General features: G+C 35.3%; 3 protein-coding genes across 5 annotated transcripts in view; 1 reads left to right on the forward strand and 2 right to left on the reverse strand.

Annotated features, from left to right (window-relative positions):
- The first annotated feature begins 6 nt into the window (after nucleotides 1–6).
- On the forward strand, nucleotides 7–5,106 carry LOC110027248. Its single transcript, XM_020728596.1, has 6 exons — nucleotides 7–435; nucleotides 2,395–2,521; nucleotides 3,369–3,511; nucleotides 3,979–4,041; nucleotides 4,524–4,601; nucleotides 4,709–5,106. The coding sequence occupies exons 1-6, from the start codon at nucleotides 238–240 to the stop codon at nucleotides 4,778–4,780; spliced, it is 681 nt and encodes a 226-aa protein (XP_020584255.1). The 5' UTR covers nucleotides 7–237; the 3' UTR covers nucleotides 4,781–5,106.
- Nucleotides 5,107–8,595: 3,489 nt separating this feature from the next.
- LOC110027247 lies at nucleotides 8,596–10,342 on the reverse strand. 2 transcript variants are annotated; one of them, XM_020728594.1, is made up of 4 exons: nucleotides 9,302–10,342; nucleotides 9,156–9,209; nucleotides 8,996–9,062; nucleotides 8,596–8,916 (listed from the first exon to the last, which is right to left on the reverse strand). In XM_020728594.1, the coding sequence occupies exons 1-4, from the start codon at nucleotides 9,848–9,850 to the stop codon at nucleotides 8,903–8,905; spliced, it is 684 nt and encodes a 227-aa protein (XP_020584253.1). In that variant the 5' UTR covers nucleotides 9,851–10,342; the 3' UTR covers nucleotides 8,596–8,902. The 2 variants fall into 2 exon arrangements, with proteins under 2 accessions (XP_020584253.1, XP_020584254.1); XM_020728595.1 differs by lacking the exon at nucleotides 8,596–8,916 and having other exon boundaries at nucleotides 9,289–10,342.
- A 2,289-nt stretch (nucleotides 10,343–12,631) lies between these two features.
- Nucleotides 12,632–20,616, reverse strand: part of LOC110027232 — a 24,578-nt gene continuing 16,593 nt past the window's right edge. For both annotated transcript variants that reach the window (XM_020728570.1, XM_020728569.1), the window contains 2 exons: nucleotides 13,051–13,118; nucleotides 12,632–12,833 (listed from right to left, as the gene is read on the reverse strand). In XM_020728570.1, the coding sequence (XP_020584229.1) occupies nucleotides 12,751–12,833; nucleotides 13,051–13,118 (151 nt within the window). In that variant the 3' untranslated portion in view covers nucleotides 12,632–12,750. The remainder of the gene's footprint in view (nucleotides 12,834–13,050; nucleotides 13,119–20,616) is intronic.

A 20,616-nucleotide genomic window follows, 5' to 3' on the forward strand; every position in this document is an offset into this window, starting at 1 on the left:
AGAGAGAGAGAGAGAGAGAGTGAGAGAGGACAGTCGCTCTCGTTTGTTCTACAGAGTTCATACTCGTTTCTCTGCTTTACCCATTGTTTTCTTCTCCAAATTCTCTAATTTCTCTTCCGAATTTCATTACCAGGCCTGTAAAATTCCACCTGCAATGCCCGATCTAGTGTTTCATCTTGATTAATTGGGCTTTTGCCGGGGTTTTCTGGGGTTAGTTTGGGATTGGTGAAGTGAGAAATGCTGGTGGCTGCCGCCGGTGGGATGAGCCGAATAGGATACGGCGGAAGCTGCGGCGAGAGCAGCGAAGAGGAGCTTTCGGTGCTCCCCAGGCATACGAAGGTGGTGGTTACTGGGAATAACAGGACTAAGTCGGTGCTTGTCGGGCTACAGGGGGTAGTCAAGAAGGCGGTGGGGCTTGGCGGCTGGCATTGGCTGGTAATTGAGATTCTTCGTTTGATTTCTTTTAATCAACTTTGAACTGGTGTTCTTCTGATAATTGGGGTTGGTTTCAGTGATTCTGGTTAGAGTATCGGTTGGGATTTTGGAAATGGCTTTTGAGGGCTTGATTTGCTTGGAAATATGATTCTGATGTGGCAATGCGGTAGAATTGTGAGAGTTCTGGTATTGGATTCGGGGTTTCCTTTTTTTGAGTTCGAATTTCTTGCTTTTTTAGTAAGTGGGTGCTTGTTCTCGTAAAAGGAACTTCTTTTTCGTTTTTTTTTCTAATATTTTATTGAGTTAATCGTGGCTTTGATTCTTTGAATTAATTATTTCTGGTTGCTTCAATAATTGCTAGGGTTAGATTTAAGAGATTTCCTAATTTTGTAATTTTAAGTTTAGGGTTTCAATTTAGATTAAGCATTAATTGCTACACCCAAAAAATTAGGGTTTTTTGGATGCAGTTTTTGAGTGAACTTCCGCTTCTGAATTGTGCATCTTATCCTCAGTTTATTTCTAGGGTTTTCTGGCTTAAAATTTATATTTTTTTCGTAAATGGACTTGAAATCCGAAGCATTTCTTCGTGATTTATGGTTTATTTTGTATCATGGAACTTTGGCCTTTCCATTTATTGGTATTGGTTATTTGCTCTAGCAAATTTACGTGCTTTCGTTGTTTCTTTTCTATTTTCCGCTAATTGAGTGGGGCTGCTTCTGCGGCTGCCCTAATGTGTAATCATTGATTGGAGCAGGAGGGTTCTGCATGGCTTGTTTTTTTAGTTATTATTTTTAGGCTAGGGTTTGAGTAAATGTTGGCTTAAAGTGGCTGATTTCATTTCAACGGCTTTTAATTCATAGATCTCCGTGAATCTTTGATTCATGCTCCCGCATAGCAATTTTAGAAGGTTATTTCAGCTGCAATTAACTCTTGTTCTCTGAATGGCATTAATTTTGCTGCCTCTCTCGTTAAGAACTGTTAGCCTTTTTTGGTTAATATGCCTGCTTTCCTTTTTTTTTTCCATTCAACTAATGTTGAGTATTTGGATTAGATGGCTTACTTATATTCCTGATTAAAATTTTCATTTTTCTTAAGATGTTCACGTTTAATTGGTTTTCTTTTTGGCAGTTTATCGGCATCATCTGAGCTTTTTTATGTATTTACATCTTCTGCAATGCTATTATGGGTGTTTCTATAAAAGTAGAATTATAACTATTTTATAGTTTTCTGATTTGCTTCCTGCTCATAAGAGTTTTTATGCTGTGAATTTTAAAGTGTATCTTGCTAAACTTTCTTTTTTATAGTTGCTACTTTGAGATGGTGTTCTGTAGAACTTGTTTAAAACTTAATTGTTCAAAATTTATTTTTACATGCATTTGAATTTTATACGTTGGGTTTTATGTACTGGCTGTTCATCTTTTTTGGGTTTCAGTTTCTGCTGGTGTTTGGATCATTCTGAAAAGTTTTATTTTCGTGAATCTTCAAGTTGTGGGTATGAGATTTCTCTTGTATTTGGAGATCTCTGTTATGGGGCCATTTTAACTAAGTCATTTTGAAGCAGCTTGGGATTTGATTTTGTTCCAATTTCTATATTGAGGGAACAGAATTTAATTAAGATAAAATGCTATGATTTTTTTATTCTGGTGAACATAACGTTTTTCTGTTTTTTTCTTCCCCTTGTTTTTTAATACAAGTTTTCTGCTTCCGGGGTTTGGATGCTGCTTCCTCTTTTAGCATTTTTTTTTCCCAGAAATGCATGCTATTTGTGCTACATGCATGTATTGGATCTTGTTTATTTTTTCTTGTTTTTTTTTTAAAAATTTTGCAAGCAGTTTTCTATTTCTTGCATGATACATTTGATGAACAATTTTCTAATTTTGCTACAGTTCTGTCATCTTCTGAATAGCTGTTACGCAACTAAAGCGGGCTTAAGATAATTAGAGTTATTTGCGCTTGCAGGTTCTAACAAATGGCATTGAAGTGAAGCTTCAGAGGAATGCTCTCAGTGTAATTGAAGCTCCAACTGGTCGTGAGGATGATGATGAACTTGAATGTGAAAATGTGCAGTGGAATAGCTCTGATCTGGGTAAATTCCTTGCAAATTTTATGCACACAACTTAAAAAATATTTTATTTATTTAGTCATTTATTTTATGTGCTGCATATTTTAGAGCAAGCATTGTTCGCTATCCTAAAGGCCAACAAACTTATCTTGCAGTGAATCAGAATCTCATTTTGATTTTGCTCATCTTCTATAAATATCTTTTTAGATTCCGGTATCAATAAGCAAAATTGGCTTTTTCTGATTATCCAAAGATATATATCTTTTAAAACTACATGAAACTGGTTTTCTTCTTTTTTTGCTTCTCTTTTATTCGTTTGGATTTCTTTATAAGATCCTCAAAATTAATTTTTTCTAAATTTCAAATATTTTTTTTATTGAGCATGAGAGATATTTTATACTATTGATTCTTAGAAGTTCTTGATTTTCTTTCTATGGTCTATTAACATTTTGTCTAGATTCGCAACTCTCGTCCTTTCTACTTCTGGATATGTATCAAGTAGTTACTTTGACCGTCCATAAATTTCTTAGTTGCTGTAAAAATCTGATTTTTTATAGATATTTCATATTAATCTTTAAGTTACTTTTAAAGATACAATATTTGATTTTTTTATTTTCTCAAAAAGAGCAACAGCAAAGTGCTCTCTTTGTATCTATCCCCCAAAATTTCTCCTCAAGCATTGTTTTTGAGGGCAAGCAGAACCATTCTGCAAAGTTTATGCATGCTTCTTACTTAAGCTAGATTGATTATCTCTCATTCACGACCTTTTAATTATTCTGAAACATCTTTTCTTTTCAGTGCTGCCCCTCATTTGTTCTTTCGCCTTTATTCATCCTCCACATTCCTTTTACAGCGTTGTTTCTCTTTGCAGCATCTGATGAAATGCAGTCACAAAAGCCACACAAATCAAGAAATCGGTCTCACAAAGCTTCCGCTCATAAATCGTTCAGCCGTTCCCATTCTTGTGACTCGCAGTCTAAAGGTTCCATTTCATCGTCTCGGGCAATGACGTCGGTATGTGGCTCAATATAAAATCGCTTCTTTAATCAGTATTTCATCAAGAGCCAGATTTTCAAATTTAAATTCAAGGGCGCATACATACATACATACCACCCAGTTCCTATGTATTTACGTTTCTAACACAAACTTTTAAATAGTGAAATGCACCTTTTCATGCATAGGTGTGGTGTCACATATGTAAAAATTTAGGTGTTAGATATGTAAATACAGAAATTGATTGGTATCTATGTAAATCTTCCTTTAAATTACTTCACATGTGGCCTATGCTTTAGCTCTTGGGGGCCGAAATGCTTTATGTGCTTTTCTCTGTCCCAAACTTCTGCACACTTTTTTGGTGCTTCTTTGCTCTTAGTGCTTTTACACGTTTGAACATCTGTGGAACAATTTGCTTGCGTTGTTTTCTCAACAGTTCTTCACTATTTTTCTTTATTTTTTACATTTTGAATGTTTTTTTCTTACAGAAAGTCGACTTAAGCAAGCTAGAAACTACGGCATTATGGAGATATTGGCATCATTTCAATCTTGTAAGTTCTCAAACTTTAATGCACTATTTCTCTCAGGGAGCCTATTAAGTATCATAATTTTTTTTTAATTATCTGAATTGAAAATGATAGAAAATAAAGAGTTACATACTTAGTAAATAATTTTATAATCAAAGTTATGGTGATAAACTAAGAACTCACACAGATGAAGTCAAGTGAAGCCTATAGAAAGCCTCACTAACATAGCATCTCTTCTCCTAAAATACCTTTTGATTATATTTTGGAAGATTTACATACATACCACTCAATTCTTATATATTTACGTATCCGAGACCTAAAACTTCAATTTTTTCACCTTGCTTATGCATGAAAAAGGTGTATTTATCTTTTTAAAAGTTAAAAAAGTGATATTTTAATCTAATATGGAAGTTTTCGGTTGTTATAAATGTAAAAATGCAAAATTTAACTGTTCGAGATGTAAAATCATAAGAATTGCCTGATTTAAGAGGCTTTCTTTTATGCAGATGGAACAAGTGGGTGTCATCCCTAACCCCTCCAAAGAACAGTTAATAGATGTGGTTCAAAGGCATTTCATGTCACAGGTTCGTCGTCTTCCTTCCACCCATAGTACATTTTCAACATCCTCCATCAAAGGAAACTGATTCCAAATCTTGTTTATAACCCAATTGCTCTCCATTCAAAAATATAGCAATTGGATGAGCTGCAGGTAATCTCCGGGTTTGTCCAGGCGGCGAAAAGACTCAAATCCGTCTGCAACTGATGCTTAGATCAGAAGATATGTTGTCTTCAAAAATTTGTGATTCGAGCTCCCACTAACTGATTGATATTTGTGATATTTTTCGCTGCCTGTAGCTATATTTCATGTAACATATGTATCCCTCTGGTTTGGGTTGCTGGAACTCTGCATGGGTGACTGGGTTCTTCTTCTTCTTCTTCTATTGCTAGAGGTTGCAGATCTTGTAATGTAGATACTGCGCCATCTCTGAAGACGTGGTAGTTGCCATTTAGGGCCCTTAATGTTCCCAATCTGCTGAAACTTTTAACTGACCATTGTCTTTGTTCTTTCTGTGAAGCTGTTTTCTGCTATCATTCGTCCTTTTTCTCAATCATGGCTGTGGAAATTGCCTGTTTGTTTGTGTTTGATCTAACTTGGCTTAATAAGCAGATGCCTGATTTTGTTTATGCATGCATTTTTTTATGTGTTATTATGTATGTTTCTGTTTTATAATCTCTATCATTAATATACAAACCCAACATCAAGTTTTATAAAATTTATTTAAAAATAAGAAATGCAGTATGCTCTATTGTGATGTATCCATTTGAAAACTATGAATATGAAAAAATAGATTCAGTTATAATAAATAAATACTTTGTTACTATGGTTGCTTGTTGTATGATTAAATGTGCTTCAGATTCTTTTATGGCTATATGATATGCTTCCATATTTTGAAAGTGTTAAATATGACTTAAAGTTGAACTGTTATTATGTGCCTGCCTGAAAAGGAAATATTTTGAATATATTATGTATATTATATAAAATTTGGTTTTGGATTTGTATAGAATGGAGCAGTAATAACACAAAAATTTAAAAATTATCTTTTTATAAAGATGGATAATATATGAAATGTTAGTTATATATGTGTTGTATTATTCGTATGATTGTTGAAATATGTGTATATGTTGCCCAAGGCGAGGTGACCTGACTCCAACAAAATGACACCATGAATGTTGCGTCGTGTTCTTTTAGATGATTGAAACACATCTATTCATGTACGGGCTGGTTTCGTTTGATGAATGTATAGTCATTATCGTTTAAATATTATATAAATGGAATATTATTTTTTTATATTTATATATGTTGGTTAATATATAAACATATTAAAATAACATGTTTGTATTTATGTTTGAATATTAATATTATGCAATATTTAATACTTGAATGTTTTTAATTATTCTTGCATGTTAAATCAATTAATTGGCTCGTGAAAATGATGATAGCTTTCCTTACTAAAATTAAAGTAAAATTATGGTCATCATTCATCCTCTCACTAAGAAAAAAAAAAGAGGATTTTACATTAAAGACATCTATTTATTTCAGAAAATGTTGCGTTTGTTATTAAAACGTGTCGACGACAGTATGAAAATTTAACACAAACTTAGAAAAGAGAAAATAAATAATAATAATATTAGAATTTTTTACGTGGAAAACTTGGAAAAGTGAAAATAACGAGGTTAACTCAATTAAAGAGTTTCATTATAAAAAGATGATTACAGTTGCAACCTCTTCTCCTACACATGGGAAAATATTACTAGATTTTTCAAGTTATAACGTCGACGTGCTGATGAATTTGTTGATAGAAACGGGTGGTGACCGATAGCGATTCGCGACCTCCGGTCGGTGGCGATCGACAAAGGTTGGCAGTGATCAATGGCAGTCGACTGTGGTCAACGGAGGTCGGTGATGGTTGGCAGCAGTGGTGTTGGATTTCAGTGGTGGTTGGCGGTTGTCAACACTCAACGGGGGTCGACGATGATCGACAAAAGTCGATGACAATCGACGATGGTTAACGAAGGTCACTGTCGAACCATAGCGGTTGGCGGCGGCGGTGCTGGATTTCAGCTCATTCTCAAAGCTACAAGCTCTTTCTCAGATCTTAAAATCTCTTCCCCGTCATGAGAGGGGTGGGGTTCTATTTATAGTGTTATTGGTGTAATTAATGCAGAAATGTGAACCACTTTCATTGGACGGTTTATAGAGCTTCTTTCGATAAGACGACGTTTGATTGACATTTGAGTGAACGATGTCGGAATTGAGCAATATTGGACTCGCTGGATTCTTCTTGCTGAGACGCTCTATTTGACTATAGGCTTACCATATTTGGTATCTGTTTCACCTTCCAAATGTGTCCATAAAGCTTTTGAAAGTGGTTTAATGACGTAATTTGATTTGGATTAGATCAATTTTGGTTTCATATGGTTCCTCTCATCGAGTCGGTCAGTTTGACTATAATTTTATTGAAATCAGAGCTCTGGATGACTCTCAATTAAAGTTTGAACATTATTTGCATAAAAAATTACCTCAAGATCCGTGATGAATGATGGCTTTGTTGATGTTGTATCAGAGCTAATTCTTAAAAGACGTACAAACTTGTTTAATTATTAAATTAAAAGAACTTGACCGAATATAAATCAAGTTGAGTTTGAGTTGCACATCCAAAGTGTTCTAGTTCATTTGTATCCCTATTTACACCCAAAATCAATAACCGACAGTAAATATGCTTCACGGATTTGTCAACATGGTATGTGAGATTAATTGAAATGTTAATAGATGTTACTAATCAAAATCTTCATTCTCTTCTATCAAGTAGTATGTCTCCCTTTTTTCTTTCCCCTCTCCTTTATACTTAACAATTTATATAAATTATGGAATGTTTTCGTACAAACCACTCAATTCCTATGTATTATATACCTACCAACTCAACTTCAATTTTACATACCACCATACCTATACATGAAATGATGCATTTCATTTTTTTTTTAAGTAAAAAAATGATGGTATTTTATATATGGTATGAAAGATTTAGGTGGTATAGATATAAATATTAAAGTTGAGGTGTTATATATATATAAATACATAGGAAGAAGTCAGAGGAGAAATTATGACATACGGAGCACGTACACAGCACTACGTGCGGACTCTACTAATATGCCGTCATGTGTGCTATATCGGGCCCACCTTCGGCGGAGATTATTGGGAGGTTAATTGGGGGTTTTTGGAGCTTAATTCTAATAAGACCTTATAACCTCTGCTGTTACACTCTCAATAACCTCCGTGGTTACACTCTGCAATAACCACATAATAACGTTTCAATAACCACCCAATAATCTCGGCCCCTAACATAACCCTCGCAATAACTTCATAATAACATCGCAATAATCCCTCAATAATCTCTGTTGTTTCACTTCAATAACCTCTTCACGTGACAACATATTACTGGAAGTCCGCACGCAGAGCTGCGTAAGTGCTCTGTGTGGAATAATTTCTTAGAACTAGAGAGAACCGTCGATAAAGATTATCATGACATAAAAAGACGTGTCAATCTTTACTTATGAGGCCGTGTGATACTCATATCACATTTTTTTCATCAAGAAGATAAACGCAATAACATACAAAATAATTTTATATTTCTATTCTCTATGCATAGAAAGAAGTCAGAGGTGGCCTCGAGAGATCTGTCTTTTAGGGTGCCAAAAAGGATTATTTTTCCTTTTGATCTCTCTCTCTTATTCTCCTTCTCATTATAAGGTAAGTAGAGACCCTTCCTTTGAACCATTTAGGGCCCATCAAAGATCTTAGGAAAATATAGCCCTACTAAAACAATCACATTTTCTTATACATTCTTCTTAAAGAAACTACGAATTCCCGAATAATACATGACCCATTATATATATATATAATATATATATATATATTTATATAATTTGGAGTTGAATTAATTTTTTAAAGTATATCAATTTAAAGTTTTTAAAATTATTTATGGACGAATTTCAAATTTCAGAAATAATTAGCAGTCCTAAAAAGGAAGTAAGATTACATTCTTTGCTCATATTACTTTTTTCATAGAAACTCATCCATGGCATGGCATGATTTGCTCTTTAAGGATGTGTTACGTAGGCTTGCGGATCAGAACAGAGAATGTGGCATCCTCCATGGGACATGTCTCAATATGGCCCAAAAATGAAACAAACCCACAGGCCTTCATCTTGTTCAACATTCATGAACCCTAAAACTAATAAAATAGGAGAGAATGCACGATCAATCTTTGTTCCAGAAGAGGCCATGGAGGGATCTCAGAGTCTGTTGATTCTCTGCACTTTCTTTCTACCTCTGCAAACCTGTTGAACAAAATGTAGGAATGAGAGAAAGGAGGCGTTTCTCCATTAATCAAGAGGAAGAGAGAACAAGCAGACTTACCAGTGCTGGATTCACACGTGCAGAAAGAATGAATATAACCCAATTGCTTCTGCAACTCATTCTTCCCCTGTGGAGGGTGGCAGGGGTCTCAGCACATTCAATCTATAACCATGGTAGCAAGGAAGGTAAGGAAAACAATGATAAGCCTGTTTTATGATACCTTAAAATGGCTTTCAGATTTCTTTTTGTTGCTGCAGGTGATGGTGTTGGTAGCCTATATCCCAAAAGAAATGGAAGAAAGTTAGATTCAATTCAGGTATTTCAGCTGGAAGAAATGAGGCATGTTGATTAACTTAGTCGGCATGCCTTGTAGCAGGAAAAGAGAGGAGAGCTGGCAGTGTCTTCCAAACTGAAATACAGTTTCTTCTCCTTCTCTTCTTCAGAGCTTCTTCTCTTGTCTCTATAGTTAGCAAAGCAGCCATCTCCTTCATTGTAGCAGCAGCAGCAGCAGCAGTATCTGATGTTGTTGTCCTCGTGAACAAGGGGTGGACCAGAAGAAGCATCAGAAAGCATAGACAAGTCCTCCTCTTCTTCTTCCTCCCCTGTTCTTACTCGAACAGAGACGGTGAAGCTCTCCTGCGACTGGCCTAAGTAAAGAGTCCAGCCAGATTGACAGCCACTGCTGCATTCAGAATCGGATCTCTCTTCCTCATCCATGAACTCTTCCAAGCCGCCAGCTTTCTTCATCCTCAGTGCTGCTTGATGAAAATGGGAGTGGTGTGGAGTTCTCTTTCTCTCTCCCTGCTGCTCCAGTGGTGCAGTAGAGTAGTTTGAGGATGGGATGAGAAGACTTTGAATTATACCCGTATCCCAGACCAGTCTTGTCCTCTCTCCATTCCATCCTTGGAACATCATCTCGGTTTCCTCATTCAGATGAAATTAAAACTGCCAGTTGGGTAGAGAGAGAGAGGGAGGAAGCCAGACCTCTCTCTCTATACCATATGTCTGAATCCGAGAGATACCGAGGAGAGAGAGAGAAGCTTCACATGCAATCCAGCAAAGCAAGGTGTACGCCCTGCAGCTTCATTATATTATGTCTGTTTCTCTGGATTCCCGTGAGGACTTGGGGGAGAGGAGATACATAGAATACGTGTATGCACTGGAGAGGCCCCTCCATTGATTTGTCCTCTTCCTCCCCCTCTCCATCTCTCTCTTCCCCTTTCCCCGCACATGGTAAAATACAATTGCTATAGAATAATATTTGGTCTACTTTCCTTAAAATCATTTTCAGTGCTGCTAAATTCCTCATTTTTAGGAATGTATTATACATTATCTAATTAGCTGATTTTTTTCCTCTGTTGGAAAAATTGAATTTTTGCATCATTTGTTTCTATTTTATTGCAGGTGGAGGAAGTTATAGTACTGGAGGTATGCATCAGTATTTTGAGCTGGAACAGCTTTTGATTAAAGTACTATTGAATGGGTTATTTAAAAATGGTAAAAGCAATGCTTGTTTGAAGAAAAAGTGATGCTTCCAATTCCAGCAGCCTATTTACGAGTAAATGGTAGATATTTATAAGATTTGTGAAGGAGTTCAAAATATATTTTAATTATCAATTGTTAATTTCTAAGTTAATTGTCATTAAGGCTTTAAGAAGATTTATGTTGGGCTTAGAAGGCCATTTATATTGCCGTTACCATTCTGTATCATTTTCTCTTGCTGCGTTATTGGATTATAATTAATTTTGCTATGGCTCTGTGGTACATGCACTCCAGTACAGTGCCACATTCTACCAAGTCACTGTAGGGTGAAAGGAGCGGACAAACAACTTTTAATGTTCTGAGCTTTTTGAATTCTCTTCACAGCTGCTGAAATTTTTTTTATGGCACATTCAGTTTTCAAGGATTGGGGAAGCCATGAAGTTGATGGTGATGTATTTTCATTTTCTTATGTTATGAAGATGGAGGTTGAAGAAATTGAAGTGGGAGAAGATGGTTGGAAGGAAAAAAAAAAGCTTGTTGGAGATGATAAATAATTTCTTAGCTTTTTATGTAATCTTTTAAAAGTAATAAAGAATAATTTGATGACTTATATAGGCTCGTGACAAAAAGGACAATTTAGTCATTTTATTAGTTATTATGGTGGAGTATATATAAATAAGGCTTAAAATGTTGGGGACACGGGATATATGATTGTTGTCTTGTAACTTGGGGTTAGGATCAGAGAAATCAGATCGTCTGTATCTCGAATTGTAAGTGTTTATTTTTTATATATTTGTTATTGTAAAGTTTTGGTTTGGTACCTACAGAATATAATCTATTATTTCTACCCTTATTTTTGAATAAACTTGTCTCGTTTCATGTACAACGATTTATAGAAGAGTTAATATTTTAGAGTCCGTTGTCCCAAACACGAGTTGGAGGATGCTTTGAAGAAATTAAATTAAGATAAGGTTGAGTCTACCTATGAATATTCTAATTTGCAAGTATATATAGAAGATGAAGACTAAGTATCAAGAGGCAAGGATTCTTTCAAGATCTTGGCACAGAAGCTCCCTAGTATGAGGCAAGGATTCTTTCATTTACAATGCATTTACAATATACTTAAAAATTTGATATTTACAAGTATGAGGCAAGGATTCTTTCAAGAGCAACTCTTGAGCCATCTCTATCTTTGGATTTCTCATTATTTTATTTCTCAAGCGATGTATACATACATCCCACACTATCCCATGCATTTACAATATACTTAAAAATTTGATATTTACACTTATAACAGATTTGCATATCTAACACATATAGTTTAATACTTACATTTACAATATTTTGGTATCATATGCATAAAAAGTGTATTTTACGGCATTTATATATATGTGTGTGTCTGCTCGCGCATGCGCCGCCTACCGTGACTCTTTGATTCGCAATTTGTAAGACTCATGGGGTCATGGGTTCGATCCCGCCTATGTGTGAAATGAAATTCTTATGCACATAAGGTCATTCGGGAGGCTCATCTAATAGGATCTGACCAATCTTTTCAATATATATATAAAAAAAGAAGGTTTTGCAAATGACCCCTTGTGTTTTTCTCTCTAATACTTAACCATAAGAGGGCTCTAAACAGTTCTTTTTTGTTTAATTATGTGCTATTCATATTACAAATTTACACGTTTAAATTACAGTGATAAATAAAATATCATGTGATTGATGGCTTCAAGGCTTAATTTAAATATATATTTAACAGAATTTATGAGTACAGAGAAGAATCATAAGATACTTATGTTCATATTCTTTTAGTGCATCTACTACAAAAATTCCTTCATTCGCTTCGTAGGTAGATATTATGTGGAAATATTTTGAAGGTAGAAGTGTAATTTTCGTGATTGATGGCTCCTTTAGTAGCCTGAAGATTTAAAAATAAAATAAAATAAAAGGGTTTAGATGCACTCTAGAGTTAAAAATTGAAATTAATATAAACTTACACCTAACTAAACGTATGGCATTTACATTATTACCACCCAATTCCTATGTATTTACATATTTAACACCCAAGCTCTACTTTTTACATTTATACCATCAAAATCTTTCAATATTACAAAAGATACCCCCACTATTTTAACATTAAAAAGTGAAATACACCTTTTGATGCATAATTAAGGTAGCATATATATATAAAAATTGGAATTTAGATGTCAGATATGTAAATACATAGGAAACAAGTGGCATGTATGTAAATCCTCCTTACCTTCATAATTCAAGAAAGCCGATCATTATCCACTTAAAACCTCTCTGTACGATCATCTTCTCCATCACTTTTCTTAAGCTTTTGTTATTAACATAAGCCCCTTTGCAACCAAATTCCCCAATGATCTCCTATGAAAGTATCTCAGCCCATGTGCCTCTATCATCACAAAGGATCTCCCATGAGCCTATCATGGAGATAAGGGGGGAAGAGAGAGAGAGAGAGAGAGAGAGAAGAGAGAGAGAGAGAGAAGAGAGGAGAGAGGAACGGCCATGGCTTTGGTGTTTTCTTTCACTTAAAAAGAACACCTTTACCACATGATAGAAGCTTTCCTGTCCCAACTACTCTTTAAAAGGAAAGGCAGTCCATTACTCACCACATGCTTCAATACCTCTGGCCTTCCATGACCCTTGATGAGATTGGATGTACAGCAACCCATGGGATCTGTACGACATATTATTGAAATCAATGCAGATCTTGTGCACATCATAACTCTTAAATTCATCTATACTTCAAAAACATATACCAAAAATTTATAAGGACCTAAACTTCATCCTCCGTGTGTGATTCAGCTTAAATAATGTTTAAATGTGCAACACAGTAGTTGTAATATATATATATATAGATATATATATAAAGGAATGGTCGGAGGCTATGATACGAGTCCTGATCATCCCTCATACGCCTATAATTCGAGTACCACACCCTGCACTCGAGGGGAATCAAACTCCTGACTAGAGGGCACTTACAACTGACAAACAAATGTCTGATCTGAATAAGCGGCACACACACACACACACACAATGTGGCCTACCTAACAGGGTTCCCACATTGTGTTTAAGGACTTTGGAACCTCCAACAGTGATCATTAAAGTGATCATAAAAATTAAGACTACTAAAGCTCATTTCACATAAGAGAAACAGTAGCAAAACAGTAGTCCAATATGTGATTGAAATAAACTTTGTTGCCACATTCATAGCCACAAATATGCAATTAGTGTTGGCACTAAAGGCCAGCTTCAGATAGTTTTTTTTTTCACTGTTTGTCTTTTAGTTTCTTGTCATACTGTGGTTTGGCTATTAGTTTTTGGGGCATCTACATATAAGCCACACAATTAATATATATTTACATATCTAACAACTAAATTTTACTTTTTACATTTATACCAGCCAAATATTTCATGTCACAGCAAAAGTACCACCATCTTAATTTTTAAAAAGTGAAATACACCATTTCATGCATAAGTTGACATGCATAAGAAAATTGAAGTTTAGATGTTAGATATTTAAATATATAGGTCTGTATGTAAATCTTCCTTAAATTTTTCTATTGTTTTTTTCAAAAATTTCTATGATGATAAGCAATTTCTAGCAACCAGACCAAGTAGTGTGATAGTTCTATATGAAGTTTTACAATTAACTGAAAAAACAGATCCTAAAAAGGATAGAAAAGAGAGAGAAAAAAAAAAGGTTTAAAAACCTCATATGACTATACATTGCATCGACACTTTTTGGGCCAACTTCAAAGTACCAACGCATCAAGACTTTTTATGAGGTTATGAGTAATGCAATGTATCATCAGTCTGTGATTTGTGAGTTGAGACAAAAGTGGAATCTTCCTTAATTGCATCGTCTTAATTTGCATAATCATCTCATTAGTGCTAAATCTATTGTGGATTGAAGCAGTACAAAAGTTACAATGTTTTGAATATATTACTCTTTAATCATGTTGTGTGGGCTACCAGATAAAAAGGGGCATTTACATGCATAACACACAATTCTTATGTATTTACATATCTAACAGCTAAATATTCATATTTACATACATACAACCCAAATCTTTAGCATCACATCAAAAAATATTACCATCATTACATTTTTGAAAGTGAAATATATCTTTTCATGCATAGGTTTATGAAACCAAGGTATTATTAAGTGTAAATGTCAAGCACTGGATGTTAGACAAGTAAATACATGAGAATTGTTTGATATGCATGTAAACTTCCAAAAAAAAAAAATCAATACTAAATTATGGAAATGAAATATAACTATATAAGAAATCATCAAATACAGAAAATTTAAGCCACATGTTGATATGAGAAGATGACTTCCCCCAAAATGAGTCATATTTGCACCTAATAAAAAAGATTAGCATCCAAGCAAACAGACAAGATTGAATAAAGTCTAAATTTTAATTAAGCAAAAAAAATATCTGAAACATGCCTTAGATATAATATTATCTGAAACATGCATAGGAATAGAAAAAGTGCCCACTAGAAAGTGTAGTCTTCAGAACCGCCAAAACATTGATTTAACTAATAAATTATAGGAAGCACACTTGTTACAAATATAGTTATCAAATAACTCCAAAAATAGGTAAGCTAACTACATTTCATATTGATTCAAAGATCATAAAATCAAAATCGCCAATCCATGCTAGAATCAAAGATTTTAGTTTAGAATCGAACCAAGGATATCATGATAATGGAGAACAATTCTCGATAACAAAAGACGCATAATCGCATTTAAAACAATATACTAAAATTAAAATTAGAAAATAATGAAGCTAAACTAAGGCTTCGTTTGGGCAGCTTATCCGTTGCGGCGGCATTTTGAAAACGCCGCCTCATCGTAAAAAAATTGCGTTTGAGCAGCTTATCCAAAAACGCAGTTGAATTTTTACACTAAACACAGAACGCAGGTCGAACCCCACAGTTCGTGTTTCCAAATAAGCGGCTTATCTAGATAAGTTTAAGCTGCCCCAAACACACCCTAAAACTCCACTCTGACCATTTACTTGATAGATGTTTTAGCGAGTGCAAAAATGCATATCTCCATCACTAGCCTCCAAGATCTTTGTGCCAGCTAGCTTGATAACAGCTTTTGTTCAAATTTTATAACATTCTATAATTATAAATGGTTTTGTAATCTCTCCTCTTCTATTTGTTCATTCAAAGCACCCTCCAACTATATGTGCTGCGATTAATTATAAGGAATTAGTTGCTATTATTCATCATACTAGAAATAGTTATTATACCTCAATCCTTTTCTACCTTATTTGATCAGTTTTGATAGCTTTGTTCTCCTAGTTGCACATCAAGCGGCACGTATTTGAGAAATTTTTTGATACACCTCCTTTTTGAGGCTACAAATTTAAAGCCAACGATCAAGCCAATTAACAACAATTTTTTGATACACCTCCTTTTTGGGACTGGCGCTCCGGCGCTTGTAAGTGTTTCTAGCAGTTAGGGACTTTAAGTTTTCGGCTTCTCTTCAAATTTGTGCGGGCGTACTGTGGATTTCATGATCTCTTGTGTTTGAAAAGAGAGGAGGGAAACCTGAAGTGTTTTCTCAAGTCCAGAAGTATAGAGAGGCTTGAGTGTTGTGTAGTCTATATAATTCTCCTCATTTCTTCATAATGGATTTCTTGGTATAGTTTGGTTTCATGGTTTTTGCCCATTCTCGGATTTTTCCATATCAAATCTTGGCTTTCTTATATTTTTTTGTGTTTTTCTTATATTGTGTGCTTCTATTCTAAGTTTTTCTTCAGATCTCTTGAATCAATATTTCTGCGGTTTTCATTTTCTAACAAAAGTGGTATTAGAGCGGGATTTTCTGAATATCTTTGGTTTGAATGAGAGCAATGAACAACGAAGTGAGATAATGGGGGAGAAGGTCAAAGGTTCAAATTTTGCTTTCTGAAAAATATAAATTAAACAAATTGAAGATTTTTTTGTATAAAACAAAATTGTATTTGTCACTGGAAGAAACCAAGAAGTCAGAATTGATGAATTTGAAAGAATGGAAAGTGTTTCATCAAACAACACTAGGTTTGATCTTTCACCTTCCTCATATGTTACTTTCAATATTGTGAATGAGAAAACTGCAGTTGATCGTATGGCTACACAAACAAGAATGTATGAAAAGCCCTTTGTTTCAAATAAAGTTTTTTTTTTTTTAATGAATAAATTATTCAATATAAATAACAACTATTGAAGTTGTGTTGAGTTAGGTAGCAAGGGAAGATGTACATCTAGAGCAGATGGAGGTGAAGACAGTCTTCCTATATTGTAACTTAGAAGAGGAATTGTATATGGTGCAAGCACAAGGACATAAAGTTCCCAAAAAAAAAATATGTTCTGCAAATTGAAGAAGAGTTTTTATGGATTGAAGCAGCATCAAGATAATGGTACAAGAGATTTGACAGGATTCTGTCAGACAGTGGGTATACGAAGTGTCAGACATATCATCGTTGCTTCATTAAACAATAGGATCATTTTTATATTCTGTTTCTTTTGTATGTGAATGACATATTGATTGAAAGAGCAGATATAAAGAAAATCAGGGACATGAAGAAGCACTTATCAAGAGAATTTGAAATAAAAGATTTAGGTATAACCAAGAAAATCCTCAGTATGAGAATTAATAGAGATTGGAGTGCGTGTAATTTGAAGTTCTATCAGACATAAAATATTGAGAATGTCCTACACAGGTTCAACATGAGTGAGGTAAAACAAATTTGCGCCCCTTTTGATAGTCATTTTAAGCTATCTAAGGAACAATTGAGAAGTCTGAAGCAGATCAAGCACAAATGAGAAAAATCATATATGTTTCAGCAATTGGAAGTTTGATGTACGCAATGATAAATGCAATGTCAGATATTGCATATATAGTGAGAGAGGTCAACAAGTAAATGAGTAATCCAGACAAACATCATTGAGATGCGGAGAAGTGGATTCTCAGATACTTGAGATGAACAGTCAGCAAAGCACTTTGCTTTGAATGTACGAGGATTAATCTTCAAGAATATGTAGATTTAGAATGACATGAGATATTGATGGTAGAAGAAGTACAAGTTATACATTCACTTTGGGAAACACGGACATTCACTTTGGGAAACACAGCAACAAGTTGGGTTTCCAGGCTAAAGAAGATTGTTATATAATCAACTATAGAAACTGAGTATATTGCTATCATTGAGGCTAACAATGAGATGTTTTTGTTACAAAGTTTTATGGAAGAATTGGGCAAGGAGCAGAGGAATAGAAAACTTCATAGTGATAGTATGAGTGTCATTCATCTAACAAAGAATACATTTTTTCATGTCAGGGCTAAGCACATTCAGCTAATGTATCACGACGAAAAAGATTAAGCTAATGTATCACTCATTCATTCACTCCTTTAAGATGATCAATTATCTTTGAAGAAAATACACAACTCAAAATCATGGAGATAAGTTTGTTACAATTGAAAGATTGAAGTTATGCTTGGCTTCAATTGAAATTCAGAAAGATCGTTATCAGAGTAAAGCCACACTAAATTATATTACTATGAAGATGGGGGAATTTATTGCAATCGTTCCCCAGGTGAGAGATCGTTATGTGTGGAGCCTAATTATACAATGGAGGAGCATTGGCCAGATAGGGGAGATGAGGAACACCCTAGCACCTAGTTAGGCGCTTTAATGCCTAAAGGAGCGACTCGGTGCCTGAAGTAGCCTCCAAGGGGCCCAATAAAGCCTTCCGAAACAGTGAGCAGGGAAATGTGGTGCTCAATAGGAGCGCGGTCACGCACGAATCATTCTCCGAACCCAAGCGCCTGGAAACTAATGATTGGGACTGGTGCTCTAGCACCGGTAACTATTCTTATTAGTTAGGAACTTTAATTCTTTGGTTTCTCGGTGAATTTGTATGGTCCTACTATGGATTTCATGATCTCTTGTGTGTGAAAGAGAGAGGAGCGTTCGAAGTGTTTTCTTGAGTCCAAGAGTGCAGAGAGGTTTGAGTTTGATTTAATCTGTACATTTCTCCACATTTTTTCATAGAGGATTTTTTGTTGTGGCATGACTCCGTGTTTTTTGCACATACTAGGGTTTTTCTTACTTTACGTGCTTATATTCTAAGTTTTGCGTTGGATCTCTTGAATCCGTGTTTCTGCGGTTTTTAGTTTCTAACACAACATGATCTTCAATTGGCTAATTGGTGTCACTTTGTCTGCATGTTATCACGTATGAAATGGGAGTCTATTCGATGTGTTTGGTACGACCATGAAATATTGAATTGTTGGCAATTGCTATTGCTTAAGTGCTGTCACTATAAATCTAGTTGGGATGTGGCTAAGGTACTTCTGGATCTCGTATGAGGCATCTAAATCAAACCAATTTGGTGGTGGCAGTAGCTAGGCCTTTATATTCAGCCTCGGTGGATGAACAAGCTCACTGTTTTTTGCTTCTAAACTTTCCTAAGAATTGGTGATGTGCCCAGGAAGAGGCATATGCCTGTGATTGATCTGTGATCCGACTAGTACCTAGCACAATCTGAGTTTGAGAATGTTCTGAGAGTGGGATCGCCTTTAATGAAAGGTATGCCATAATTGAGAGTGCTTAATAGATTGCAGAGGACATTTTTGATTAAGAGAAAGTGTTGATTGAGAGGGTTAAGCATGTGTTGACAAACTTGGTTTATCACGAATGCAATATCAGGTCGTGTTAAAGTCAAATCTTGTAGAGAACTTGCAATTTTGTGATAGAGTATTGGATTGTGAAAAGATTGTGATGCGTTGGAGTTTAAGGTATGTTTAGATGGTGTGGGTGTCGAGACAAGTTTGTAGTTTGTAATATCAACAATGTAAAATAATTCAATGATGTAATGAGGTTGTTGGAGAAACAAACCTGTATTTGTGTGGTGGAATTGGATTCCTAAAAAGGTTGATATATGTCCTAGTTCTTTTAGCTAAAATTAGGTTCGAAGATTGCACCCATGCCTCGAATAAGCCAAGTCATTACTAGTGATGAGGATATCATCAACGCATATGAGAAGATAAACTTATTGTGGGTTGGTTTTGCAGAGTAAAAGTGATGGGTCGGCAGAGAAGGTTGAAGACCGTGTTGTTTGAGATGGACTGAGAAGGTTTAGTACCATTGGCGTGGCATTTGCTTGAGGTTTTATATAGCATTTAGGAGTAAATAGACATGTTGTCGGAATTGTGAGTCGGCGAACCCCTGCAGATCTTCCATGTAGATCCTATCCTCTAGTGAGTTGTGTAGAAAGGTATTGGATATGTCCAGCTAAAAAATCAATCAGTTGTGATGTAATGCTGTCATGAGGAGAGTCCTGATGATGGTCATCTTGGCAACCGAGCTAAAGGTTTCCTCATAATTGACTCCAGTTGAGAGCAACCCTAAGCTAACAGTATGGCCTTGTAGCGTGCTACCAAGCCGTTGGAGTGGTACTGGTCTTGAATGTCCACCTACAACCTAGATTGGTTGATCAGCTGGTGAAGGAATTAGGTCCCGTGTCTCTTGCTATTGAAGTTCCATAAATTCTTGAGATATTGCTTGCCTCCATTGGGATGAGTATTTGGCCTGAGTGAAGCAATTTGGATCCATCGAAGAGTTTGGTGAGTGAGATTGAGGATGTCTTTGGGTTTAAGATGGCCAGTGTTGGAGCGGGTAAGCATGTGATGACTTGGTTGGTGAGGTGGAGTAGGTTGCAATTGTGGCTGGGTTGTGGGTTCTTTACTTGTGATTTTTGCAGTTTGTGGAATCATGATAGGATGTGGTGAGGGAGTAAGGGCGATGGGCGATGTGGCGATGTTACGTTGGGAGTTGTAGGATGAAGGGACTATAAGAAGTGGAGGTTGATTTTATGGAGAGGTTGTAATTTTGGAAGAGGTGATGAAGTTGGCATATGGTAAACCTAGCCCGTTGAAGATTACATGATGTGAGATTTATGAGTTTCCTTGTCTTGAGATCTAAGCATTGATATCCTTTTTGTAGATGAGTATTCAATAAAGATACAGTGGGGATCTCCTGAGAAACTATAATGGAATGGGTTTTTGCCATGGAAAGCATGAGCATCCAAAGATACGAAGATCAGAGTATGTTGGCTTTTTATTATATCAAAGCTGTGTTGACCTCATTTTTGTGAGGTCTTTTCTTCTC

This window comes from Phalaenopsis equestris, unplaced genomic scaffold (assembly GCF_001263595.1).
Source record: "Phalaenopsis equestris unplaced genomic scaffold, ASM126359v1 Scaffold000421, whole genome shotgun sequence".
NCBI lineage: Eukaryota > Viridiplantae > Streptophyta > Magnoliopsida > Asparagales > Orchidaceae > Phalaenopsis > Phalaenopsis equestris.